Source organism: Nasonia vitripennis, chromosome 4 (assembly GCF_009193385.2).
Source record: "Nasonia vitripennis strain AsymCx chromosome 4, Nvit_psr_1.1, whole genome shotgun sequence".
Taxonomy (NCBI): Eukaryota; Metazoa; Arthropoda; class Insecta; order Hymenoptera; family Pteromalidae; genus Nasonia; species Nasonia vitripennis.
Window position 1 is genome coordinate 19,883,986 of NC_045760.1, and position 27,594 is coordinate 19,911,579.

At 37.0% G+C, this 27,594-nt stretch overlaps 8 protein-coding genes across 18 annotated transcripts in view; 5 read left to right on the plus strand and 3 right to left on the minus strand.

Annotated features, from left to right (window-relative positions):
* LOC100115519 (laccase-1-like) overlaps positions 1-27,594 on the plus strand; it is a 41,402-nt gene that overhangs the window by 6,145 nt on the left and 7,663 nt on the right. The window contains exon 1 of one of the 2 annotated variants that reach the window (XM_031929467.2): positions 26,703-26,806. The exons of the other annotated variant lie outside the window; for it this stretch is intronic. The gene's annotated coding sequence lies outside the window, so the exon portion shown is untranslated. Of the gene's footprint in view, positions 1-26,702; positions 26,807-27,594 lie in introns of those variants that run through there. 2 annotated transcript variants of the gene reach the window in all.
* LOC100680217 (maternal protein tudor) lies at positions 1,125-13,604 on the plus strand. 3 transcript variants are annotated; one of them, XM_031929461.2, is made up of 15 exons: positions 1,125-1,361; positions 1,560-2,292; positions 2,375-2,789; positions 2,876-3,402; positions 3,478-3,918; positions 4,059-4,127; positions 4,732-5,324; positions 5,408-5,478; positions 5,559-5,807; positions 5,881-6,558; positions 6,634-7,042; positions 7,223-7,407; positions 7,814-7,975; positions 9,027-9,184; positions 9,352-13,604. In XM_031929461.2, exons 2-15 carry the CDS (start codon positions 1,712-1,714, stop codon positions 12,107-12,109), a joined length of 7,296 nt encoding a protein of 2,431 aa, XP_031785321.1. In that variant the 5' UTR covers positions 1,125-1,361; positions 1,560-1,711; the 3' UTR covers positions 12,110-13,604. The 3 variants fall into 3 exon arrangements, with proteins under 3 accessions (XP_031785321.1, XP_031785324.1, XP_031785322.1); XM_031929464.2 differs by lacking the exon at positions 7,814-7,975; XM_031929462.2 differs by lacking the exon at positions 4,059-4,127.
* On the minus strand, positions 13,559-14,476 carry LOC116738562. Its single transcript, XM_032599124.1, has 2 exons — positions 14,197-14,476; positions 13,559-14,110 (listed from the first exon to the last, which is right to left on the minus strand). The coding sequence occupies exon 2, from the start codon at positions 13,954-13,956 to the stop codon at positions 13,648-13,650; it is 309 nt and encodes a 102-aa protein (XP_032455015.1). The 5' UTR covers positions 13,957-14,110; positions 14,197-14,476; the 3' UTR covers positions 13,559-13,647.
* Positions 13,808-15,630, plus strand: LOC116417244. 4 transcript variants are annotated; one of them, XM_032599127.1, is made up of 3 exons: positions 13,808-13,970; positions 14,462-14,719; positions 14,798-15,630. In XM_032599127.1, the coding sequence occupies exons 2-3, from the start codon at positions 14,478-14,480 to the stop codon at positions 14,823-14,825; spliced, it is 270 nt and encodes an 89-aa protein (XP_032455018.1). In that variant the 5' UTR covers positions 13,808-13,970; positions 14,462-14,477; the 3' UTR covers positions 14,826-15,630. The 4 variants fall into 4 exon arrangements, with proteins under 4 accessions (XP_032455018.1, XP_031785331.1, XP_032455017.1 ...); XM_031929471.2 differs by having other exon boundaries at positions 13,834-13,934; XM_032599126.1 differs by having other exon boundaries at positions 13,969-14,077.
* Positions 15,329-17,660, minus strand: LOC100115641 (eukaryotic translation initiation factor 3 subunit E). The gene is made up of 7 exons (XM_001600258.6): positions 17,428-17,660; positions 17,157-17,273; positions 16,900-17,064; positions 16,698-16,820; positions 16,372-16,607; positions 15,949-16,278; positions 15,329-15,869 (listed from the first exon to the last, which is right to left on the minus strand). Exons 1-7 carry the CDS (start codon positions 17,515-17,517, stop codon positions 15,614-15,616), a joined length of 1,317 nt encoding a protein of 438 aa, XP_001600308.4. The 5' UTR covers positions 17,518-17,660; the 3' UTR covers positions 15,329-15,613.
* On the plus strand, positions 17,642-19,106 carry LOC116417243 (elongator complex protein 6). Its single transcript, XM_031929469.2, has 2 exons — positions 17,642-18,136; positions 18,230-19,106. Exon 2 carries the CDS (start codon positions 18,241-18,243, stop codon positions 19,060-19,062), a length of 822 nt encoding a protein of 273 aa, XP_031785329.1. The 5' UTR covers positions 17,642-18,136; positions 18,230-18,240; the 3' UTR covers positions 19,063-19,106.
* On the plus strand, positions 18,943-24,342 carry LOC103317366 (ankyrin-1). Of its 3 annotated transcripts, none has more exons than XM_032599122.1 (3): positions 18,943-19,058; positions 20,338-22,193; positions 22,282-24,342. In XM_032599122.1, exons 2-3 carry the CDS (start codon positions 20,401-20,403, stop codon positions 23,396-23,398), a joined length of 2,910 nt encoding a protein of 969 aa, XP_032455013.1. In that variant the 5' UTR covers positions 18,943-19,058; positions 20,338-20,400; the 3' UTR covers positions 23,399-24,342. The 3 variants fall into 3 exon arrangements, with proteins under 3 accessions (XP_032455013.1, XP_008213204.1, XP_032455014.1); XM_008214982.4 differs by lacking the exon at positions 18,943-19,058 and adding an exon at positions 19,373-19,589; XM_032599123.1 differs by lacking the exon at positions 18,943-19,058 and adding an exon at positions 20,068-20,202.
* Positions 24,147-26,236, minus strand: LOC100115558 (ubiquinol-cytochrome c reductase, Rieske iron-sulfur polypeptide 1-like). 3 transcript variants are annotated; one of them, XM_016989003.3, is made up of 6 exons: positions 25,857-26,236; positions 25,639-25,782; positions 25,272-25,367; positions 25,046-25,201; positions 24,784-24,961; positions 24,147-24,667 (listed from the first exon to the last, which is right to left on the minus strand). In XM_016989003.3, the coding sequence occupies exons 3-6, from the start codon at positions 25,354-25,356 to the stop codon at positions 24,376-24,378; spliced, it is 711 nt and encodes a 236-aa protein (XP_016844492.1). In that variant the 5' UTR covers positions 25,357-25,367; positions 25,639-25,782; positions 25,857-26,236; the 3' UTR covers positions 24,147-24,375.

The following is a 27,594-nucleotide window of genomic DNA, read 5'->3' on the forward strand; positions in this document are numbered from 1 at the left end:
TACCTTTTATCCAAATTATAATAACATATTTTTGTTTGCGCCCTCTAAGAACTGGCCATTTATTAGGTAGTAACTAGGTTAAATCCTAAGAACTGGCCAGTTACTAGCCTGTTCTTAGACTCATTTCTACCAGGGTAGTTATATATACAGTTTTCGTTGAGCCGCGAAAACATCAGTATTACAAAGCGCCTTTTGCGTGTTGGAAAGTGGTCTTGCACTGTGTTATAAACGTACAGTCAGAATGAGAAAAGAGGATAGTACTTATTATAGCTCCTCCTTTTATATATACGTCTGGCTATTATTGTCTTAATGTGAAGGCGCTCGATTTTCCTTTTTACCGCCTACGCTTTCTTTCCCCCTCACTCCATCGACGACCGTATCCGCATATACTACGTGTACAATACAGGCACGCATACCTATAGGATAAAAGAGAGCCAAAAAATTACCGGTTAAAGGTTATCTTCGTAAAAAGCGCATTCGGTGTAAAAGACGTAGGTTTAGCGTGCGCGCAGTGCATCGCGGTTTCGGACGGCAAACGCGCGCGTGTTTTCTGTTATACTCTTGTTTTCTGACTTTGTCCTTTCGCCTCGGCGTGAAGAACGCACTAACAAAACTGCGTCTGCTTCTATACGACTTTGAGGTAAGTCAAAAGATTTGGCCCATCTAATAATGAAGACTCTGCTCTTATTACTCGTCCTTGAACGAGGCTTGAGCAAAAGAGCTGCTCATTATTTCTGACGATTCAAAAATGAGAAATAAATATTATCAGGTTATTCAAAGAAAGATAAAGACAAAATCGCAAATTTCGAATCAATCGCTCGGCTGCAGCTCGGGCCTCGGTACGTAGATACATGCGCATGTGCGCAGATCCTCGACTTCCGCTCGGCGAACAAATATAATATTATCGCCTTTATAATATCTTCAGAGTACTGAGTAAGTTCTTATAATACTTGGTATATAGTGTAGGCAACCCGCCGACCCACCCCACTGTCGACTGTCGAGCGAGTTTCGATAAGAGAGGACATCGCAGGTATAGGCACAGAGGAGGGGGAAAGTGCGAGAGAGAGAGAGAGAGAGAGAGAGACGGAGAACCAAGAACAAAGCTCTCGCGGGTTAGATAGGCACTTAGGTCTTAGACCGCCATTCGCCGTTCTCTATTCGGCGAGTAAGTACTTATTCGTCTCTCGCGAGTTGCGAGTCTTGCGACGAAAGAAAACGTCGAGGAGCAGTTTTTTCAGATCGACGTCGTTGCTCTCTCCACCTGACAGCAGCTCTATCTGACTCGTCCTGTCTATATTAATTATATACACCCGCCAGATCAGTTCACTTGGGCTTAACTATACTCTGCGCACATCTCACCGGTGAGTATTATCCATCAGCTACTCGCGCTAAAGTATCCGGCTAACATTCCTCTGCACTCGCTGCAGCTGTGCAGCAACTCTCCTTTTTGTCGACCGAGTCTTGCGTGCTCCAATTTCGCGACTGTTCGACTTATCTGCAGCTATTTGCATGCAGTTTCTTCAAATGTCTAGGTTAACTACCGCTGCTTCTGATTCCAGGAAGACGTAATCGCGAGCTTTGGCTGGAATGTAAAACAAGCCGCGGCAGTCGCGGCGGCCGTAGGCCGACCATCGTCAGTGCAGAGCGAGCGAGTGCGTGTGCCATATTAGGTACCGAGAGCCGAGAGACGTTGGGCTAGACAGCCAATGCGATGGTCGTGGAAAACGAGCAATTCGTTTTCGTGGTGACCCACGTCGAGGCGGAGGGTCAGTTTCTGAAGATATGGGCGCAGACAGACGAGCGGGTCGTTCAGTCGGTAGCTTCCATGCTCACACCCCTGCAGGAGAAGTTGGATTACTGCGGAGCTAGCAATTTTCTCTCGCCCAACAATGTACAGCCGCACACTCGCTGCTGCGCCAAAGGCATCAGCAAGGAGTGGGCCAGAGCCAAGATCCTGAACTTGCGATCCGATGGCATGATCCTGCTGCAGTTTGTCGACTATGGAAACATCATCTATGTTCCTATTCACAATATCCGCCTGTTGGATAACATGCCCGAGGCCAATTACTTGTTTGCGGTGCCAGAGGCAGCTACGCCTTTTGTGCTGGCTGACGTCATTCCAATAGGTGGTAGTTGGATGGACGAGATAGTCAACAAGATTCGCTGCATTTTGATCAACAACAAGTATCACGGAGTCTACCAGACTGTTAATAATTACAAGGCGCTCAAATTTGACATGATGAGCAAGGACTTTAGTCGAACATTGATCGAGAGAAACATGGCACTGTACAGGTGATGATAATTCATCTCTTTTTGTAAAATTAGGCCTATAGATATTTTTGATCAATTTTTTAATTTACCATTTCTCTTCCAGTCCATCTTGTCCAAGCAACATGCAACAAATGATGCCTGCAATTTCAGTACAACCTTTGCGAACACCCCATTCGACTAACAACATGCATCAAGAGAATTGGAGGACATCTGTACCTCAAAATGTTGCGCCAGTTCAAAAAGTAGTGAAAACAAATTCCTTCAAAGCTATCCAATTGGAGATAGGTTCTGTTCACGATGTGCGAATTTCGTATGTTGAAGAAGGACCCTGTAAATTTTCTGTGCAGCTGTTGGAATCAATACCTTATTTGAATACTTTAATGGAAAAAATCAACTTACAGTCTCATTTGCCTCTGCAAGAGCCACCTATTGCAGGCACAGTATGCTTGGGACGACAGAATCACAATAATAGGCTTTGCAGGGTTGTCCTGAATTCTCCTGGTGATACATCTTGCAAGGTACAATTGATTGTTAACAATTTTATAACTAATTTGACCAGATTTACTTTTTTTTGCATTATCCTAATAAAAACATGGTTTATTAGGTCTACTATGCCGACTATGGTCATCACGAAGTCCTACAGTTTTCCAACATCTATCAAATTCCTGATGAATTTGTTATACCAAATATATTTTCCATTAGATTTACTCTTAGTGGTATCATAAATTGGACTGTGACACCAGAAATGAAGGACTATTTTGGAGGTTTAGTGAGCAATGAGAATTTGAAACTCCGAGTTTGCAAGGGCCCAATGTCACCGCTTACACAATACTGTGAATTATACCTGCGTGGAAAGAACATCAAGGACATGTTGAGCGAGGCTTTCCCAGATTCATGTGAATTTGTGTACAATGAGCCAAAGCGGTTACAAGAGGGAACCAAGGAAATGGTCTTTGTATCATTTGTTGAGTCAATCACAAAGTTCTTCATTCAGATAGAACGAGACCTCAAATTCCTTGATGATGTTATGGACAGAATTGAACTAATTTCAAAGACTGCTGCAAAGGTGAATCCTGCAAAAATACATCCTGAAATGCCATGCATTGCCCTCTATGATGCTGATAAAAAATGGTAAGCAAAACAAAGAAGCACATTTAAAAATTTCAATGAAAATATCAGTAAAACTTACAGACTTACTTTTTTAAGGTACCGCGCGTCGATCATTGGTATGACTGACAATGATAAAGCGCGTGTGTTTTATGTGGATTATGGTAATGAAGAAATAGTTTCAATACAAAACTTACGAGTAATACCTGCAGATTTAGTTAGAGTACTTCCAAAACAAGCTATTAGATGCAGCTTAAATGGATTTAAACCTGCAGGGCCTTTGGATAAGGAGTTTACTAAGACTTTTGAAAATTTAGTTATAGAAGAAAGATTATGTTTAATCGTTCTTAACAATCTTCCTAACACCGTAATCGTAGATTTATTTGAAGGTCAAAATGCATCTAATAATTTATCCACGCAAGATATAGCAGCAAAGCTGAAAGCTCTCGAAATTTCAACAAAACCTGAAAACGTAATACCAACTGATCGACAAGTTGACAGAAGTGTGGAACCAAGAACTCTCCAATCAAGAAACCAAAAGTAAGTTAACTTTGTGTTTGATATGGAAATCAAAAAATGATTGTCAATCTTAGTTATATTTTATTCCAAATTGAATAATATATTTTTCAAATAATATTTATTCGCATCGAATAAAAAAAAATAACTTGGTTGCATCATAGGAGCGACGCAAAAGCTCAAGCACCCTCGACTCAGAAGCAGAAAATTAAGAATAAGAACACAAAAACACGGTAAAACGATAAAAAATGGAAAAAGGGTATCAGTGCTTCTTAGCTGCGCTTCAAACCAAATAATTACTAAATCCTTTTCTAACTCCTTCACTCATCTATGCTTATAATATTAATGCCGACAACAATTTATACAAAGACTTACATTAAAATTATAAATTCTATTTATAGAAAGTAAATAATTACGTATCAAAGTTGTTTGGAGTATATTATTTTTAGATGCAAACGATCACTTTTTTGTCTCTGTATAAAATGGTATTCACGTGAAATTTTGCATAAAAAAGTGTATAACGTAAGCGTTTGATAATTTAGAAAGCTGAAAAATAGAAATCAAATCACTCAGTTTAAAAATATGTATCATTCTATTCTTCAGTTTTTGTATATTTAAAATTAAATACTTGGTTTTCTTTTATGTCTATACTAATTTTGTACATACACGAGTAACGAATCATTAAGCCGTATTAAAAATATCATTGATATATTTTGCTAATAAATATCATGCTAATTAAGGTTTTGGTTTTAACAAACACCAAGCAATCGTGTTTGCACACGCATGGAAAATAAAACAAAAAATTGAATCGTCTAACAATTACAATTTGTTTTTCAGCGATAACGGAACTGCACGTTGGGAAAAAGAGACCAATCAGGCTCAATTCTCGAAACCAAATAGCTTTGAACCATACGACACCTCCAAATCAAAATTCCGTAAAGATAACGAAAACGAACAACGAAACGACAATAGATTTCGAAAGGGCAGCTCTGAGTACTCGAACGGGTCCCAAAGCAACCGCTTCGACAAGGAGCTAGCCAAACCCGACCGATTCAGCCAGAATGACAGATTTGGAAACAAGAGCAATGACACGCACAGACCTACGGGGTCGATAAACGATCGACTCAATAGGAATCGTAACATTAATTTCGAAAACAATGATTTTCGTGCTGGTAGGGTTGGTAAGGAAAATTCTGACAGCAGGCCTAGTATTAATTCGCGACTGGATCGAAGCTTTAATTCCGACAAGGCGGGAAGCGATAAAGATTCGGATACATCATCGCGCAACGGTGGTAGGCGCAGTAATCGTGGCGCAAGACGAAGCACTGAAGATTCACGTAAACGCGATGCACCTGCGAATAACCGCAATCGTATTGGGAGATGGGAAAGCGAAGAACGAGAGCAAGAAGTTTCTCTCAAAAATTACAACGGTTCGAATACTTACTTTTGTATTATTTTCGGATCATTTAAGTTTTAACCGGTTTTCATTTGAAAATTTATTTTTATTTCGCAGGCGATACAAGTTTAAGCCCAGCTAAGTCGAGATCGCCTCGTGATAACCATGTCCGTGATAATTTCGATAAGGTACGTCATGCAAACGTAAAAAATCCATACAAAACTTTGACTGTACTTACCTTCGAAAATTAAAATGAAATTAATTTCAGTCGAAGAGCTCAGAGTGGGATGCATCATCGAAGCTTTCGGCATCTTGCAGTAAAGATTCGTCGCGATATATGACATCTACCCCAATATCAAAGATACCTCCGCCAAATATTACAATTGGTGCGGTTAAAAACTGTGTCCTTGTTTACTACATAAATCCAGTAAATTTTTACGTGCATCTATTACCAGACATTAAAGACTTAAACTTAATCATGGAAAAAATAGCTTCAATTTATGAAGATGGTGGCAAGGTAAATATTAATGACACTTGATGTTACTCCTTGTAGAAAAATACTTACAATATTTTACTTGTTATTCTGACAGGTTTTGCAGCAGTCTGAAATTAGACCTGACCTGCAATGTATTGCTCAATATGCAGAAGATCAGCAATGGTATCGAGCAATTGTTAAGTCAGTAGAAGCTACATCAGCTACTGTCCATTTTATAGATTATGGAAATGATGAAACCATTAGCTTTGACAAAATCAAAGAAATTGAACCAGAATTTTTTAAGCTTCCTGCTCAAGCCGTACATTGTAAACTATTTTGTCCGTCAAAATCAACTTATACAAAAGAAGAAAGCGACAAATTTGCCGACGCAACTGATGGCCTTGAATTGGAATCTGAGTTTGTTAGTGAAGAAAATGGAATTTACCAAGTTTTGCTTGGTGAACCAAATTCCAAAAATGTGGGCTCTGCAAAGTTCATTAATAATATGTTTGCCGATGGTCAAGATCTAATAAAAGAAAAAGAAGCTGTAAGAAATAAGTCTAGAACAATAATGCGAACTGAGAGATCAACTCCTAACTACGCTACATTAGATGAAAAATGGTCAGAGAATAAACTTGATCTTGGAACACGCTATCCTGTACTTATGGGATGGTTCATAAATCCTGAAAGCTTTTACTGCCAGCTCGCTGATACGCAAAAAGAATTTCGTGATATGATGAATGAAATCCAGAATGTTTATGCCAAACGGCAGCCTGTCTCCGGAAAAATAAAGGTTGTATTATTGCGTTTTCTGTACTTTTATTTTCGTCTATAAAAAATATGTCTTTATAACCGTATTATTTTACAGGTTGATTCATCGGTAATAGCTGTTCTTCCAGAAGATGGAGTATTATACCGTGCTCAAGTTTTAGAGTTAAATAAACCTCGAGGTCACGTAGTACAATATATAGATTACGGAGACCGAGCCATGGTCGATCCGCGCAACATATATCCAGTTGAACGAAAATATATGAAATTGCCAAAGCAAGCAATCTATTGTGCACTGAAGAATATTGCACCTACACCGGGATCAAATTGGTCTAATACTGCAGAACTAGCAAAACTTTTTGGTGCTGAAAAATTCGATTGTATTTTCCATGAGTTAAAAAATGACAAATATTTGATCTCATTAAGCAGTAAAGGCATTGATATCGGTAGCGCCTTAGTAGATAAAAACGTAGCTGTATTTTCAACTGCTATTGACAAACAAACTGAAAGTGAGTAACTCAAAAAATAAACTTGATTTGATTGACAGTCTAGTAATATTTCCTACTTATGTAAATTTCATTATTTACAATCACTCAATTTATATTATAATCAATAATTAATTATGAATACAATAACAATTCTTTATCAGTTACTAAGCATCAGAGTTATTTTCATTAATCATGGTTTAGGTCTTCCAGAAGAGACTGTAGCGGTACCCGAAGTACTAAGGATGGATATTAATCTGTTAGAAGGACAGACATTGCATGTTAGAGTATCAAGTGTAGAAGGCGTAGCTAAATTTTACGTTCAATTTTACACTGCAGTAGCTTGTCAATCAGCTATAGATAACTATATGGCATCAAAAGATCCTCAGGTAAATTATTCACTTATTTAAGTAGTTACTTCACAAATTTTTAAAAAATCACAATCAAAAATTCAATCTAATTCAATCAATGGAAACCGAAATAAGAAAATAAAGATTCTCAATCAAGCGTGATTTTTTGAAACATTGATATTTTATTGTTATATTTTGTGTCATATTACGTTTCGTCCAGTTCTTAAAAAGTTACTTTTTTTCATTTTAACTGTTATCGAACATGTTAGCATCATCAAATGCATTGATCAAATTATATTATTAAAATAGTCTATTTTTATATTCTTATCACAAATAAGTATAAAAAATATTTATAATAGAACAATCTCCATAAAAATTTAATGTTTTATGAGTAAGCGCATTTCACTACAAGTAAAAAAAATTTTTTTAAATGTGCAAATGTCAGGTAATGCCACGACTTTTGTGTCATGAGGTCTGCCTTGGTGCAGGCTGTCTAGTTAATTGTAGAGGAAAGTGGCGACGAGGTGTAGTCATTAATTTTACGAAATCAAATTATGAAGTAAGGCTCATTGATACTGGAGAGCACGAGACGATATCTTTGAAGAGCGTGAGTTTAATTCTAAAACGAAAAAAATACGCAACACAAAGTGCACGTGAATTTGGTTGTATATTGACTACGTTTTTTTCTTAAAACCATTAAGCATTGAATTGTAAAACATCAATGTAGTTAATAGAAATATCGTTACAATTAATGTTCTCACTATTTAATAAGTACATGCAAGGTGCTCAACTAATCATAGATTTCAAAGGATAACATTGTGATGTCGCATGTACCATTAATGAATTTCTCAATCATGTCAGGAATATTTTAAAGTCTATCCTAAAAGTAATAACATTACCACTAATTTGCATTGATCATTTAAATTAATATCATCTTTAACCAGTTTGCAACAATAATTTTTAATTTCAAATCTAGAATTAATGTTTACTAAACGTTATTAAATGGATTATAAAAAATAATATATTATGTATGTACCATGGGCATGAAGTAAGGTATAAAAAAACCCCGCTAGCCCTTGATACTCACTGTAGTTTTTGTAACTCATATTTTGATTTTCGCGTTTTTTGTGCCTATAAGCAGCCCGAAGGCCAATCTTTTTAACACGACACCTCATAGTATTTAGTTCTATACATATATGATACATATACCTGTGTGTAGATACATATTATGTTATATAAGGTGTACATACATATGATATTTCAATCATTTTAAAAAGTCTTAAGAAGCAACCGGGTTTAAGGCCGGTCGAAAAAAGGTGACTTTAGCGCCGTTTGTAAGGTATACAAAATCCGGGAATCGTACATGTGTTACAAAAATTGTATTTTTATAGAAATTAAACTCCATACAGAACTACGAATTTTTTTTAGTAGTTTTAAATTTATGATTCAGTTTTTTCAATATAATGTATATATAACGTTATTTTTAAAAACTCATATTTTGTGTACGGATAAAAGCAATGTCCTGAAATTTAAATTTTACTAAGAGGTATAACTGTACTATTGATTAAAAAAAAACAAAATTTTATTTTATGTTTGACCATAATACGCAGTTTAATAGAAAATATGTTTGATTTACTTGTTTTATTTGATTTTAACAGATGCTCGGATTACCAGGACAACTTGCACTCATGCAAAATCAAGCAATTGAGTGCGCTCTATTTGACGTTCCATTATCATCAAAAGCAGACAATTCTTTAAAGAAACTTGTCACTGGAAAGGATGTAAAGATTTTCGTCGAGAAAGTCGAACGTAACAGGTATGCTATGTAACTGTTGGATTTTCTGAAAGAACCTTTTAAATGCTTCAAACTATAGCACACAAAATTATCCTTTTAAAAATATTGCTAATGAATGAGTAGAATCCAATTTTTTTTCCACTAATTGTTATCAAGTTTAGTTTAGTCGATACATTTTTTAATTGCAGACTTATAGTTCGACTATTCGACATCAACGGAACTAAAATAAAAGTGTTTGACACTCAAAATACCGAGAAAATCAGTCCAGTCTGCAGCATGCAAATTTTGGGTTCGAGGCATGAAGTGAATGTGAGTTGCATCCGAAACTCTAAAAACATTTGGCTGCAGCGAACTACAGAAACCTCAACTGAAAAACAACTTTCAAAATCACTAACTGATCACTATTCAACCACAAACGATCAAATCATACCAAAAGAGAACGAAGTATATGCTGGTCTTTGCACAAATGGATCTTGGAATCGAGTTCAAGTAACAAAGTTGAATGGAAATACTTGTACAGTGACAAGAATCGATAATGGACACGTCCAAGATATTCCTATAGACAAACTTCGAGCTTTAGATGCTAAATTCTATTTGCCTCATCAGCTGGCAATAAGAGTTTCATTGCCAGTCAGTCTTGCTGGTAGTGATGTGGAACAGATCAATATCCTTGAACCTCTCTTGGTAAACAAAGCATTAACGGCAACATTCTTCAACGTAAACCGAAAATGGATCGTTGAATTGAGCGAGAATGGCGAAAAATTAAGCGAGAAACTGTCTTCTCTCAACATTGTCAAAGAAACAAAAAAGACGCGATTCGAACATGTGGAACTACCCGATATGGTAGTAGGCCAAAAATATGAAGTTATTGTCGCCCACAGTCTATCACCCAAGCAAGTGTGGTTACAACGTGCCGAGGAATTAGATGCTATTCTTGACATGCAAGACCAATTACAAGAAGCCTCGACAGAGTATCCCGATTATGATGGTATTCCTGAAGAAAAGGCGCTTTGTCTGGCTATGTACTCCCTCGATGATCTTTGGTATAGAGCGGAAGTTCTGGATGCTGATGAAGAAATAACTACGGTACGCTTTATCGACTATGGTAACACTGATGTAATCCACAATAATGTAAGCAAGATCAAACAATTGCCTGATAAATGGAAGGCCATAAAGAAGTACGCTATTGAGTGTAAACTGGATGTACTCCCGGTTAATGCTGACGACTGGAGCGACGAAGCCAGCGCCAAATTGAGTGAACTGGTTACAACTGAAGACCCTATCCACGCTTTGATAATCGCCGATAAAGCTCCAATGCGTATAGATCTCTATAGCAAAGGTGATAGTATCTGTAAGATGCTGATCGACGAGAAGCTCGCTACGTACGTTCAAAGTTCCGAAGATCTGAATGAGGAGATTGTTGAAGAAGTCCAGTTAGATCCACGATCTGCCTTCGTCAGTAACATTATATCAGTAGATCAATTTTGGGTACAGGAAGAAAAATGGATTAACGATTTGGAAATGATAGAGGATAGACTTGTGATGGCTCCCATGTTCCCACAAGTACCAGAAATCGAAGAAGGACTCGTCTGCATTGCTCATTTTCCTGATGACAACTTGTACTACAGAGCTATCATTTTGTCACACACCGATGAAGGAACAAAGGTTCGTTATATCGATTATGGCAATTCAGCCATCACAAAGGACCTTAAAACGATTCCAGGGGACTTGGCCCAAATTCGTCCGCTGTCGAGAAAATGCTGTTTGGCAAAACCAGATGGGATCGAACAGTGGCCTGATGGAATTCATGATGAATTTGTCACCCTAGCGGCGTCTGGTGCAACAGTATTTCTTCTAGACGTAATCGAAGAGAGCGAAACTTGCTTAGTCAAATTAACCCTTAAAGATAAGGATGTAGCTATGGAGCTCATTGAACAATGTTCGAATCTTTCAGATCCCGAGGCCAAAGCTACGGAAGTCACTGAAGAGATTAAAGTCGCGAAAGTTAGCAATGAAAATAAAATCGTTGATACTGAGGCCATTCAAAACGAAGTCATTAAGAATGTAAAAGAACGTCCCCCTCCAATCGGTGAGGAAAACTCGGAGAAAGGGCTGGTGTGTACTATTAGTTACGTGAATTCGCCAGCAGATTTCTGGGTGCAAAACAAAGAACATTTCACAGATTTAGATAATATGATTGATCAATTGATTAATGCCGAAAATTATGATAGTATTAAAGAAATAAAAGAAGGTAGAATTGTTGCGGCCAAGTTTGACGAAGATGGACAGTGGTACAGATCCAAGATTTTATATCATAGCGAAACCGGAACTGAAGTGTTTTACATCGACTACGGTAATTCAGCTGTAGCTAAATCAGATTCTGCGTTACGAGAGTTACCTGGGGAACTTGTTCAAATTCCTCCTCTATCAGTTCAATGTTCTTTGAAATTGCCTGACGGTCTCGAGAGCTGGTCCAGAAATGCTTGCGAGAAATTCTGTGATTTAGCAGCAGACGGAGCTACGGAGTTCAAATTTGAGATTTTGGACGAGAATAATCAAAAGAGCACAAACCAACCGTTAATCATATCACTTATCTACAAGGATCAGGATATTGCTGAAATTCTGGCTAACCATGAGAAAACATTGCAAGGTGTTACAGAAAGCGTGGAAAATGAAAAAGTTGAGTTCGAATTAAGAAAGCCTAAAGACATAGATTCCACAGGTGATAGTGCCATTCAATCCATACAGTCTGAGATGGAAGAGATCACATTCGAGATTGAAGCTCAAACTCACACAATTTTCTCAGAAGAAAGGACACCTGTGCAGGTACTTCATGATACAAGGCTGTGTAATAGTAGTAGTATGGGAAATAGTTCCGAAAACGAAGCGACTGATGTTTCCAAATTAAACAAGGACACTGAATTAAAGGCTGATGAACTTAATTAAAATCAGCTAGGAGAAACTGAAAGTGAAGTGAAGTGAGCACAAAGAAGGAAACTGATCTATATGATTCCAGAATCTATACATCTAATAACTCCTTGTAAAGGAATTACAAAATTTAGTCCAGTTCATCGATATTCATGCCCTAAGAGTAATGTCGTTTTTGGAAGTGTTAATAATTGTGATGATAGCTGTGCCTAGTTAAATTTTGAAAATTTATGGCCAAAATATTTTCGTTTACCAACAAGTAAACTAATCATTAATGCTAAAACGATATTTAAATCATAATGATGAAATCATTAATATTAAAGGTGAACAAGGACATTCCAGAAACTAATAAATACAAATTTCTATATTTTCCTTTTCTGAAAAACAAAAAACAAAAAAATAGTTCCCTATCTTAAATGAAGTTGAAATAATTATTTTTATTTTATTTTTTTTAAATCTTTATTCACTAATTGATTTTAAGAAAGAGCATAATTTAAATATGCAGCATGAGCTTGTATCCAAGTTAAATAATGTTAATTATTGACTGTTTATTGTTTATTAATTTTGTTTTGCAACATTAATATAGAGCTGTAGGCTGGAGTTATATCTTACGCATTAAGTTAACGCTAAACATTTTCTAAAAATACTTGTAAAATATGTATAATTGTAGTGAAAGAAATAACATAAAAGTAAGAATATTTCGATTTAAAACATTGCATAGATTGTAAAAAAAAATAACAATATATAAAAGACATCTCTAGTAAAAATTAGTCGATTATCAATTACATAAAACGACCCCTACATAGCTCACCAAAGACTAAAATTGAAAATGATATGTCAGTGGTAAAACTATGAAACTTAGCAAAATCTTCACTGCTTACAATTTTTTCACAAACTGTAAAGACTTTGTAAATCTACAAAATTCATTTTGAAAGTACTCAATCATTTTATTATTTAAGTGTATCATTATAAAATTTCAATTGTTTATATATTTCGTATATTTTTTACTTTTCAGAATGATGACTGTAGTTTGCTAATCAAGTAACTTACGGACGATATTTTAAGCGGTGCCTAGGTTTTAGTTTAATATTTTCTACAAACAAAAAACAAATTTAAAAAAAGTTTTGATTTTTGATTGAGCCTTTAGATTGTTATATCAACTAAAATGTAATTCTTTATTTGGAAATAATAAAACGTATTTTTTTATTTTTCGCATATTCATTTTGTTAGTATATTTGAAATTTACTAATTCGTATACATAGATTAAATCGTTACAAAATAAAATAAACAAAACATACGGCATAACTCAGTCTATAAATTTAAAAAATGAATTAGGTATTATAAAATCTAATAATAAAATCTACCGGCATATAGGTCTGAGTCTCATTGCATGTTAATAATTTGTAGAATGTTTCGAATTAAAATAACAACTATAATTACTATTTATGTATAGTAAGTAGGACTTTGTACAGTGCGCAAATTTAATTTTTATTAATAAAATTTGATACAAAAACAATATGAAAAATTTATCTTACAATCAACAAAACCAACAATCCTCATGAGTTTCCAAATTTATCCTCTCGAAGACTGATCCTAGGTGACTTAGACCTGGTACTCGGAGCTTTTCTCGACACGGTCGACTGGACACGGTCAAGCTCTTCGAAGCAAATTTTCAAATTGGGTCCGCCAGCATCCAGCGCTACGTAATCCAGAGCAGGATCGTTCTCAGGTCGCTCGTCAATCAACGGTTTGTCTTTGCGAGGCTCGCAGCAGAAGCCGTAGGGTTTCTTACTCGGTGAATCCGTATTCTGTTGCAGTTTCTGATCATGCTTGCCGCCTGTGGGTAATGCTGCTGACTTTTTCATGTTGTATAAGTTAGGTATGCGCACGTATATATGCAATGCTGTGCCTATAATATAAGTAGACTAGCAGAAGAGAAGAGCGAGTTCTCGATCTTGCGTCGAATCCAGAGTAGCTGATTTGAAGGTTCTATAGTTCTTAGGGTTGAAGATGTCAACACTGCGTTAACAATAACAATTATGTCTATTTGTTCCAAAATTTTATTTACTTTCTAGCCTTTACTTTTCTTTATTATCGAATCTTACTAATTTACTAAGTCGGTTTTCAAATTAAACAATTTCTATGCACGTTACATAGGTTAGCTTTTACTCTTCTGGAATTAACTTTTCAATGTTTACAGTAAAGATTTTAAAACAAGTTTATATAGTTGTCTAAGAATATAATTACTAAAATGTGAAATCGCTATTTGTTATAGAAAAAGAAATTTGCTTAGTTTATTACTTTAAATTTGGAATGCTTTTTGTCATTTCTTGTAACAGATAAAATAGCAATTTGTATTTTGAGTTATAGAAAAACAAATGAAAAGATGAATAGTTCTGGCTTATCATCAGCTAATTTGAGTTCGTCACCTGGTCAAAGAATGCAAGATTCAGAAAATACAGAACCATCTAATACCAACAAATTTATGACCCGTATTAAATGTGATCTTCAAGTACAAAAGCATCAGAAACATACAAATCGAGAACTTCATCTCAAACGGGTACAAAACTTAAGAAAGGAATTAGACTATTTAAAAGCTACCGAGTGGAAATATCAACATGTAGATAGGTATGAGTTGATCTTTTACATACAATGTATTTAAAAGTGGTTTATCCATTAATATTACAATACAATTGCTTTTTTCAGAGCACTTAATCATTCTCACAGAAATTGAAGATATAAGCCAAAATATATTAATAAATTAAAAAGATAAATAATTACAAAAATAATTGACATGAAACATTGTTTAGGTTTAATTAAGGTTGTTAAAACTACTAAAATAAAAAAAATCAACTAGTAACTAATTTTTTTATGAGGTTCAGTCTGAGTAATGTATTATATTATATGTGAAGCTGCTTTTTTTCATTTTTCAAGTGCTTGTTAAATTTTGTGCACTAAATAAATCATTAACGCCGTTAACTAATCTTTGAAACTTGATTGATAAATTTGTTAACAGCGAAAATAGTTTGTCTATATTTTTATATATTTTTGAATACAAAATTTGTTAATTTTTTAAATAATTTATCAGTCATATTTGGATCACATTGGGCTGAACCTGTTAAAAGACTATTATTGTGCGTATGTGTGTATATATATGTGTGTGTGTGTGTGTGTGTGTATATATAATTAGTAAAAAAGCTGGTTTGAATAAAAAATTTCTTATGACATACATGTAAATATTAGGTATAGCTTCAAAGTTCTTTTTATACTGATTTCTCACACTGAAAAAGTATGTTAAATTCAACTGTCTACAAATATTTAATTTCAGAAAAATCAGAACTAAATTTATAATAGATTGTCTTATAATTATAAAAATCAGCAATGGAGACTTTTAGAATCCGTTTTTTTATTTTATTCAAGATTCTAGGCTTTAGTGCAAAAAAGCCTGAATTCATGTATCAAATGAACAAAAACTTTTTAATTAATAAATTATTTTTGTACATTCAATAAAAAAGATTTCTCTTATGGATTCCAAACAATGTGATCTTGATTCTTAGCCTTCACTTTCCTTTCAATCAATGCCTCTAATGCTTCACTGCGTACACTCAAGGTTTCAATTTTTTCTGTAAGTTGCTGGTAGGGAGAGGCAGATTGTCCTCCCATAACAACATGCCCCAATTTACTGTCAATCTTTGCGTCTAGTCTTGCACTTCTAATGAGATTTACAATCCAGCATTCTGCTACTTCCACTTCCATATTTAATTTTTCAGAAAGCATTCTATTTTAAAACAGATTTAAATAATTACACACATGTATTCAACAAATATTCAATATCAAGTATTAATAATTGTACTCACTGAATTGATATGCATTGATGAATTCTGCAGAAAGTTTCAAAGATCATAAGTCTTGCACTCTCAACAAATTCATTAAGCAATGCAATAAGGAAAAAGTCATTGCACAAAACCGTTTGGCACTCCTGCAATTTCTGACGTGCTCCATCAAAGTCAAAATTGACATACAAATGTTCAAGTAATTCAGTAATAGGATCACGGTAGCTGTAGGATTCTTGTTGAATCACTTTCACGAGATCCTTCAAAGCTGGCCTCCTTAAGCGATTGACAATTACAGCAGTTGCCAAGTAACGCAGAATATGAGGGCACATTGTTTGGATGGCATTTAAATAGCTATAAAGGAAAATTTAAATGAATAATAATAGGATTGATTGGTCAAATTGAAAGCAAATGCTTTGTAAATATTCCTCTAAATTAAATACATACTGTGGTCTGTATAGGAACATATCAATGATCATGTCTCTGCCTTTGATGTGGTTAAAAAATACAAAAAGACTCCAATGAATGAGCCAAGTGCGTTGTTGAAGTACTTGCAGTGAATTAAACTGTCCAATATTATTATCAATATAATCTCTAAGTTTGTTAATGTCTTCAAGTGCTGTGTCCCAATCTTGCGTCAGAATTTCTGAGGCCAGTTTTCCCCATGACGCATTCAAATAGTTCTGTTATTGTAAATTTAACCATTAAATGAATGCTGTATTATTGAATAAGATTGGATATATAATAAGATTTTGATTTCAGCTGCTGCATACCTTATCAGTAGGTGACATGACCAGCATGTAGAAGTACAGATATGAACTTGACACCTGGTAGTTACCACACTCATATCTGTATTTTGCTAATTTTACAAGGTCATCCATCATCTCCATTTGAAACTATAACACAAGCAATGGTTCAATATTAAATAAATACAATATCAAGATAAGCAAAATAAACAATTTAAAATGAACTTACGCCTGGAACCTCATCATAGAGAAACTTGATCAATGATTTATTATCTCTCATTCCATCAATTTTTTTCATCTTCTCCTCATTGTTCATCAGATCAAGGATAACTTTAGCATTCTCTTGTAATCGGCATAATTCATTCAGAATGTCTTGTCGCCTGATTTTCATTTCCTGCCAATTACCAAGTAAGATAAGTTGGTTCAATTGTTATAGTCAACAATAGCAAATAAAGAATTGTAAAAACAGTCAATTGTGCTACCAACCTCTGGTGCATTGATGTCACGATAAACCTGACATTTCACATCGATCTCGTAGTCAACCATATGAGTCTTGCTAAGAATATCCAGCTTCACTTGCAGTAAGTCATTTTCGTCAAAGATCTAAAATAAACGACACAGATGCAAATATAAGCATATTTTTGAAGCGATAAACGATGAAATAATGGGAAATCGTTAGAAAATTAATATTGTGTACAAAAATAAAGCATCAGGGCGAGTCACATGTAAAAGTAAAGCAGGTGTCGGAAAAACTTACTTCCTTAGCGCTGAGAAACTCGAGATGAGGAAGCACCAAATGTCGATCCAGGTATTGGCCGATTTTGTGCGTCAAATCAAACTTAGCCATCCTCGTAGCGATAATGTATTTGTCCTTTATTTCACAAAAATCAACACGCTTACAGAGCGATTGAATTGAGGTTAGATGTTGCAGTCGCGTCCGCGACTCGAAAGGAGACCGAGCAGCAAGCCGCTTGTCCAACTCCAAAGTCCAAGCTGCATGCATCGGCGTTTTCCGATGGTGGCGGCGTGGCGCTCAGGGAGACTCCTGGTGGCGCTTGTAGTATTGGACATTTTGTTCACTTATATACATATATACATGTATGTTATGTGCAGTTTCTAACTTTATCCGCTATTGCTCACTAAGAGGGCGTTCGAGTCCCTTATATAAATTAATAACATAGCGAATACGTTTTCGTTCTTTCAAAAAGACAAAAATTCTCCGCATGGTCTGCAAAAATGTTTAAAAAAAATATATAAAATTTGAGTGACAAAAAGAATGACGTTATCGGAATATACTTTGTCGAATATCTGTGTTCCTTGCGGTTTTGGATTGGATATCCTACGCCACCGGCTTGTCCATTTGGACCGCGCAAAAAGCACGTGGCTTGTTTTGTCAAAATCTCTCGCAGTGTTTTACCTACGACGACACGCAGCATAGTGAAATTATAAAACGAATTTTATTTATGGTAATTTCGTTAACAATTTTAAAGTACAAAACTAAGTGACTGTGATAATAACCTATGTGCTATTGAATAAAAATGCAAATAATGTTTTTCCAGCATAAATAAATATGGAAGAGGTCAGAGAGGCTATTGGTATTGACAAAGTTGATATGAGTGGTAATTTTATATTCATCGAAGAACAGCATAATGCTGATGCAAATTTTGTTCTCCATGCCATCACTTCTCACTGTAGGGATACAAACAAAATTGTCTGCTTTGCTCTATTTCACAACACCTTTGGACATTTTCACAATGTTGGAATGAAGCTTGGTTATAATCTGAGAAAAGAACTCAATTCTAGTGTCAGGATTGTTGAGCCACTGAAAATCATATCCAAGAATATTCATCGTGAAAACAAAGCATATGCTGCTCCACAAGTTACAGATAACAAACTACCAGAATTCGATATTAAAAACAAAAGTAGTCATCTGGTAAAACAACTGGCTCAAATAATCAAAGATGAATGCATTTCGATCAAAAAAGGCTTGATTAATCAAAAAGTGTACCTTATAATAGACGATCTGAGTCACTTGTTTGATTTCGGACTCAGTTTCCAAGATATTTGGTTATTCATAAGATATTTGAGATCATTTGTTAACTTTGAACCTCATCTCACTTTTTGCATTGCAAGTCATGTTTACAAAGCTGCACAGGAAGTATGCCATCCTAACATAACTGCAATTTGTTTGCGTCACTTTGCTGATCTGGTAATAAATGTACAGCCATTAGAGACTGGCTTCTCTAAAAACGTTTCTGGAAAAATGATTGTTAATTGGAAATCGCAGCAACAAAGACTGAAATTCAAGTGGTCAGAAGAGATGATTTATTTGTTCAAACTGTTGGATCGGCAAGTGAAACTCTTCGCTCCGGGTAGCTCCCACATTATGTAAATAATATTTTATAATAAAAATTGTATGCTGTTAAAAGAAAAGAATCATATATTTAAAATTCTTACAATTTCAAAATCTATAGTTGAATTCAAATACTATATATATATATATATATATATATATATATATATATATATATAATAGTATACAGACTAAAATATTTACAGGCTGATTTCCTTAATTTCTTTTCTTTTTAATTTTATAATTAAAGGGGTTAGCTCGTTAGGTCGTTCGCTTTTCTCTGCACTTTTCCCCCGCTTTTCTCTTGGTACGATAGGTACCTATACTCGTCGGTATTTGACTGTGGCGTCACACTCACGCCTCACCGTCAGTACTCAGTAGACGGCCAGACCCACGCGCGCTAGAGTAGGCTCGTACACTCGGTCACTCGACACTCGACTCCGAAATTTTATCTCTGCGATATGATTCATTTTGGCATATTATCATTGTTCGGCAAGGATTTGTTTGGCTGCTGAAGAGTGCTTACAAGTGCAACAGGTTTTCCATGTTGAGGATCAAGCCTCTGTGTAAGTTGAATCGCTTTATCGTTTTTAATCGATGTTATACTGATTTCGTTGTGATACTTTTTCTACGTAGCGGGATCGTCATACTTACTCAGGGTTGTATTTGATTTAAGTTTTTAGGGAATGTCGTGATTTTTTAGTTTTTTGCTGGCGAGACTTGCGTCGGATTTGGAAGGGAATTTCATGCAAAGCAGCGTGAATCATGAGAATTATAAGTATATAGACCTATATGTATGTATACATACGCATACCGCTACGTCAGCTTGTTTACCTTCGAGGTTGGGTTATATAGTCAACAATCAGGGCTGGGATCCTTCAAGCTCCACGCGTCTATGTATTATGTACGGGGCTATCGAGTATCGCGTCGAACGACACCATACAGCTTATCGTAATATCGTCCCACAACTTATGAATCTCATGATGGACGGTCGTGAGACGCGAGTTCGAGCATCTTCCGATTCGGAATTCGTCTCATGACCGTCCATCATAAGTTGTGGGACGATAAGCTGTATGGTGTCGTTCGACACGATAGCCCCGTACGCCATACATAGGCGCGTGGAGCTCGAAGGATCCCGGCCAGTCGGTCAAATTTTATATTGTTCAAATTTAACGATAGGTATGGATAAAATATCAAAAATGCTACACGATGATCAATTAAGAATGCATTTTATAAGCAAAAAATTTTAAACTGTTAACGAGATTTTCTGTTTACTAAAAAGTATGTATATTAACATGTTTTTTTAAATTTCAGGCCTCAATGACAAAACTGGTTAGCATGTACATTAGATCAACAATTTGAACATAAACAAGCAGCATGGAGTTGAGCAATGATGCCGATAGGACATTTGTCCTTCACAATGCTGTTGAACACAAGAATGAATACCACATAAATAGTCTCTTGCTTAAAAATATTGATGTCAACAAGCTTGACAAGTATAATAGAAGTGCTCTTCACATAGCTGTGGTAGGCAAGAGTCAACGCATTGTGGCAATGCTCCTGGAATACGGAGCCAATCCAAATTTAAAAGAGAAGCGCCAAGGGATGACTGCGCTACACCTTGCAATAAAGGAAAGAGAACTGTTCATCGCAAGGTTACTTATGCAAAAGGGAGCCAATCCCAATGAAGTCACAAAGTACAATGCAACATCTCTTCACTTAGCATTAGAAGTTCAAGATGAGGAGCTGGTGAAACTTACTCTGGAGTACGGTGCCAGCATACATGCAAAAAAATTTGGAAAGAGTCCACTGCACCTTGCCGTAGAGCATGGCAACCTACCTATAGCTGCAGAATTGATCAGAAGAGGAAGCAATGTTGATGACACTTGCATAGATGGTCAGACAGCTTTACATATAGCTGTTGAAATGAAGGACGCGGTAATGACGGGATTACTGTTAGCGAATAATGCAAGGACAGACATAAAAAAATTTGGCAGCTGTCCCCTCTATTTGGCAGTGAAGAATGACTGCATCGAAATTACCAAGTTGCTGCTTCTCGCGCCCTCTGTCAGCAACGACGATTTCAAAAACAGATGTATAGCTCTAGAGTTGGCATTCCAGAAGAAGAATGAAAAAATGGTCAGAGTTTTACTCGAGCACGGTGTTGATCCAAACTCCAAGATGTCCGACAAGACTCCACTTCATCTGGCCTGTAGCTGTGAGTGGGAAGGCATCGTCATCTTGCTCCTGGAACGCGGTGCCGATGTGACACAGGTTACCAGCGACAACGTTTCTCCGCTGCATATAGCTCTTGAGCAGGGTAGTGTCAGGATCGTCAAGCTCCTGGTAAGGCACAACGCCGATGTCAACGTCCGCCAACACCGGACCGGCGTTACACCTCTGCACATTGCCGTAAAAAGGGCCTGTCACGAGTCGGTACAACTGCTACTAGCTGCTGGAGCCGACGCCAACGTGACTACCAATCTGAACATCACAGCTCTGCACTTGGCTTTCGAAGCGCGAGACCGCGAGATGATCGCCAGTCTCCTAGCCCACGGCGCCGACCCGAATCTGCCAAAATACGGCAAGAGTCCCCTGGAGCTCTCCATCGAGTGCCGCTGGCCAGACCTCGCTCGCCAGCTTCTCCAGCGCGGCGCCGATCCAAATTCCATCGGCTCTGACCAGCTCCCCATGATCTTCAACACCATTAAGCAGAAGAATGTCGAATTGCTGCAGCTGCTCATCGAGTTCAAGGCAGACATCAATACACCGGATCCCAAGTCCAACTACAGTCCGCTCATGGTAGCCGCCAGCTGCCGTTGCGACGAGGCGGCCGAGGTTCTCATCGACAGCGGCGCTGACCTGGACTACGCCACCGAGGACGGCACCACTACCCTCCACCTCGCCCTGGAGCGTCGTCGCGAGTCCCTTGTCAAGCTCCTCCTCAGGAAGGGCGCCAATCTGGAAATCAAGAAGCGCAGTCTTGCTCCTCTCCACGTAGCTGCAGAATGTCGCTGGCTCGATGTCGCGGAGGTTCTGCTAGCACGTGGCGCCGACGTAAACGAGCTCACTATCTACTTCGCTACGCCGCTCTTTTATGCCGTCGAGAAGAGCGAGTTTGCCATGGCTAAGCTGCTACTCAGACACGGCGCCGATGTCAACTACAAATGGTACAGATCACACACAGTTATTATTGTTTCCGATATACCACCGCATGTACACCCATAATTGATTGTTTGCAATTCTCTTATAATGCAGGTACGGCAGCACTGCACTTCACGTGGCCTCGGGTCTCCGACAGCCTGAGATGGTGACGCTGCTGCTTGACTGGGGCGCGCGCGTCAACGAGTACAACGAGCAGGACGCGGATTGCGTATCCGCGCTACACATTGCGCTCAAGAACGGAGACGAGAAAATCGCCAAAATATTACTGGAGAGACGTGCCAGCGTGAAAATGCGCGATCGCAAGATGAACCGCATGCCGCTACATCTGGCCGCGGAATCCGGTTGCGTCGAGGCCGCCCGAATGCTGTTGGCTCGGGGTGCCATGGCCAATGATACGGACAAAATGGACGTGACGCCGCTGCAGCTCGCGGCGATGCGGGGCCGAATCAAGATGGCGGAACTGCTCCTCGAGCACGGTGCTCAGGTCAACGCCCGGAACCGCGCGGATCACTACACCAGCCTGCATTACGCGGTGATACATCGCAACTACAACATGGTCCGACTACTGCTGGCCGAGGGCGCGGACGTGCATTGCGAGGACAGTCTAGGTACCAGAACGCCTTTTAACCTGGCGCTCCAGAAGTTCGAGGACGACCGAATGATGCACCTGCTGCTGCTCGAGCAGGCGACCGGACCAGAGTGCATGAAGCAGATGCTACAACACCTGGGAAAGCTGTCGTCGAGTTCGCCCATCGGCGAGATGCTGATACGACACCTGGTGCGTCGCAAAGGCGAGATCTCACGCGATGAGCTCGATACCCATAGAGTCAGCAACGATCTGCAGAAGTACCACGAGCGATGCGTCAAAGAAATTTCGGAGCTTCACAAGCATGTTTTCTACGAGAACGTCACCTTGCACACTCTGCTTTGCAAGACCAGCCGAGAGCTGTCTTTACTGGCTCGCAACGAGAGCCTCGTCCAAGCTTTCGAGGCCAGTGACTACCAGTCAAAGTACCCGATTTATGAGCGAATTTTGAAGGATTCCATGCGAGCCGCCCAAAACATGAATAAACTAACAATCGGAGCCGAGAACATGCTGGTACGATTGTTCAAACGCGAGCTACCGCACTTGATGAACCACATGATCATCAATTATCTTAGCAACACTGACCTGCGCATACTAAACAGCATAGAAATGCAGATGCAGTAGCTCGAGGCAGGCGGGAAACCGGACTAATTATTTACCGAACAAACTTTAGGGTTCCTCGATAGAAACAGCCAATTTTTCCTTCTAGTTATACAATGTACAATTTAAAAAAAAAGACATAATTGATATATGGAAAGGGCGTTGCCTTCTAAATATAGGTGAATCAAGTAGTAGATTTCTAGCGCTAGATTTAACTGACTATGACTGACTTGAACATTACCGTTTTGACTGCTGCCCGGTGCAGTAATACAAAGAATTTCATAACGTGATTATGAATAGCCTTTGTTCTTTATACTTGCACAGGCACCTCGAGAGAAACGTGTATTTTATTCTACACTCGCCAGAAATGGCCACTTTTTATGCCTGAAATGCGAGTGAAAAGTAGTATATTTTTCCACAAATTACATTTGCGGAAAAATGAAATAGATTGTGGAAAAAACATAAAAAATTTTTTTTTAATTTTTAGGCTCAAATAGTGGCCTTTTGCGGCCAAAAGAGAAATAAAATACTATATGCAACACGGGACGAAAGTTTCACCCCTTATTATGCATAATGTACTATTCCATGCTGGTGTGAAAAAAAGTGTATGTACATACCGCGGGAGAAAAATTGGACAGCCCATATCTTGTATTTTATACAATATATTATGGACTGCTCAAGTTTCTGCTATGACTATTAATACAGATACGCAGCGCAAATTAAGTGTATACATGTTTCGGAAATTTTATCCCGTTCATATTTTTACATACTAATCTGAAGCTTGTAAATGGGAGTTACAGTGAATTGTAAATGCGTTGATCAATTTTTCTATAAATATGATATTTAGATGAGAGAAAACCTAATATTTGTAGATGGGAACTATAGCGAATTACAAATGCAATGATCAATTTTTCTATGTATGATTTTTAAATAAATAAACAAGATTCCAATGTTATACTGACAGCGAATTCAACACTTCTATTATTCTCTAATCTGACATGCTATCCAATCAACAAATTTTGATCATCCGTGAATTGATACGGCGGCACCACGAGGTTCTTTGGTGCTGGTCCCTTGCGGACGCGACCCGCGGTGTCGAAATGCGAGCCGTGACAGGGGCAGAAGAAACCACCGGGTACGACACCGGCGTTAGGGATAGGTACGCAGCCTAGGTGTGTGCAGATACCGATCAGAACCATCCATTCGGGACGCTTCGATCGAGCTGAGTCTTCCTCTGGGTCTCGCAGCTCTACGATGTTCATAGCACGCTCCTGGTCTATCAGTTCTTGACTTCTGAAATGTTTACAGCTATTTTAAATATCAACTCAAAATTTTGTTGCTAAAAGCGATGTGAAATGGCGTTGAAAGTTATGAAATGAGAGATAAATTAAGATTGTAAAAAATATTACCGATGGTAAATAAAAACAGGGCGTCCTTGCCACTTTATTATTTGAACTTTGTTTTCCGGAATATTTGCAATGTTCACTTCTGTCTTGGCTGCAGCTAAGACATCGCGAGATGGTGCCATAGTCATCAAATGCTGGTGTATGATAGCCTTTGACGCGTAGAGACCGGCTACACCGGCAACTAAACATCAGCCAAATGTATTTTTGTTATTTATAGTTCGCAGGATAAAACTACACTCAATATTGTCCTCTCTGGAAAGTTTACCAAACGTAGGCAGGTAGGCTGCAACTTTTCTCTCGTCGGCACTTTCAGAGTTTTTAACACATGGATTTTTCGTCGAATCTTTGCGCAGTTCGTCAAACTCCGGTTTAGGATAATCGCCATGGTATACGCTGCGACTATGTACGCATGGAATGTGTACTGTGAAAAAATCGTTTGCGTCAGCATAAATGCAATTTTAGGTTCAAACATACAAGTCGCTATTTCTCACCGTTTAAACGGTCGATTATTGGAAACAGTCTTTTAATAACAAGGCGGAGATTATAAATAATAAAACTTGATTTTATTCTGTCCATTTCCAAGCTTCCTTCAATATAGATACCAGTTAAATAAATGTACTCTTGTTAAAGCTATTTAAGGTTAATGAAGTTCAAATTGCAGGTAAACAAAAAGACGGTAAACATATGAGTATCGATGGATTCGTTACAATTATTTATATTTGTCCACAAAAGTAGCATAAGTATGTGAGGAGAATTATCTTTTTATAATACAAACAGGATAACCGAATAAATTAACATTATTTTAATATACAATATATGTATAATTTTAATAACACACTTAACTTCTGATTCACATACCTCATTGGGGCCAAAAATATGTGATCAAAGAGTTGTTTTTTTTTAATACAGTTATACTTGTACTTAAATACATGTTATTATTAGAGGGAAAAAACCGCTGCCAATTCATTTGCACGTAGGTTCCTCCAACTAAATTTATAGATCCTGCAATAAATAAAATATTGTTTTTGATGCAGGAGTAGGTGCGAGTGGATTAGGTTATAATAATTGAGACACACTTGTATACTGGTAAAGAGAATATATTTATGTCCGATGCGTGTGCTAGGAGAATCGGAGCTAGACTAGTTTTGATTGTAAGCAAAAGGAGAGAAGCCAAGCCAGCTATATACCGCAGCACAATACGTGTATACATAAACATAGGCGGGAATTTTAATTGCTATACAAATATATTACAACAGTTTTAATATACAGTATATCTGCCTGCTAATGTATGAGGCAGTTTTTGATACATATAATTTATTATAAGTTTTGGATGGTTCGTTGTACAAAAGTTAGCAGACCCCTTTGTTTTTTTATTATAGAATATGAACACTGTCGTTAATTTTTTTTCACAGAAATTCACGCATGTTTACATGTGTTACTAACCAACCTAACCATCAAAACAACAGGCTATTCATTAGATGGGTCGCTCGCGCAATTTTCGAGAAAACGATTTTTACAGTTTAGCTCTTTAGTTGAAAACCGCTCAACGAAATCATTTGAAATTTCAGCAGCAGATAGCTTCTTTTATGGTGAATCATCAAATAAAATTTTGAAGCACTTGACTACATTGTTTTAGAGATAAGATAAGGAATTCAAAAATTTAAAACAAAAAATTGAAACCTTGATATCTGACGAACCATAGGGGTTTGAAAGCTGTGCAATGAACTTAGCCAAAACACATAAAATATCTACTTTTTCCCGAAATCTCAAGTACAATAAGGCCTTTTTGCGCCCATAATCGAGGCACAAAAAAACTCTTTTTTCAGTTTTTGATTTATTACTGAAAAAGTAAGTAGTCACATTACTTGAAATTTTAATGGAATATAGTTTGACACGTGATCCATCGACATAAATTTTTTCGCGAGGTTATGACGTTTAGTTTCAGAGATATGAATTTAAAAAAAAACACCATTTTCATTTTATCTGACGAACAAAGCAGTCGATCCCGAGCACCAAACGAGGAAAAGTAGGTAATTTTATTCTCTTTCAATTATAGCTGAATTGTTTGTAACAATGGGATGATTGAAAAAAAAATACAAAATAGTGTTTTTCAAAAATCAAAAAATGGCCATAAAAAATACTGTTTTTGCCGAATTCAGAACCCAAAAATAGATATGCATGTCAAATTTTATTGATATTGACGGAGTAGTCCCAGAAATATTACGGTATACACACACACATCCACACGGACATTTTCTAAAAACACTTGATTTGAACTTCTAACACATCAAAAAGTATTTTCTAGAAGTTTTGACGAAACTCAAAATTATACTATTACAAAGCTTTCTCTAGGAGGAAGCAATATATGTATAATGTAATTTACAAATGTCGTCGATGTTATATATTTGCTGTGTTCAAGATCACACATACTTATTAGTTTATAAGAATAATATTCGCTTATTAAATTAATTTTTACTGCTCTAAATAAATATCTTTCGCAAAACCGGATTGACGATTTAGCGTTTATATTTATAGAATCACAATACGAAAAAGCGATTATATAGGGCCTATACTATAATATAAGATATACTTTACGCGATTGTAAATGAAAAGCAATTTACTCAACTTTAAAAAATGCCTATTTTTCTATTTTAACAACTAAATTATTAGGGTTGGATCAGTTAATATTTACACAATCTTAAAAGTCAATTATTGACGAGCAGCGCGTAATTATTATTGCAACGCTAAAATCTTGAAAAATGTATTTTTTTGAAACTCCAAACTCGTGCAAAAATCTATTCTATTTGCATAAAA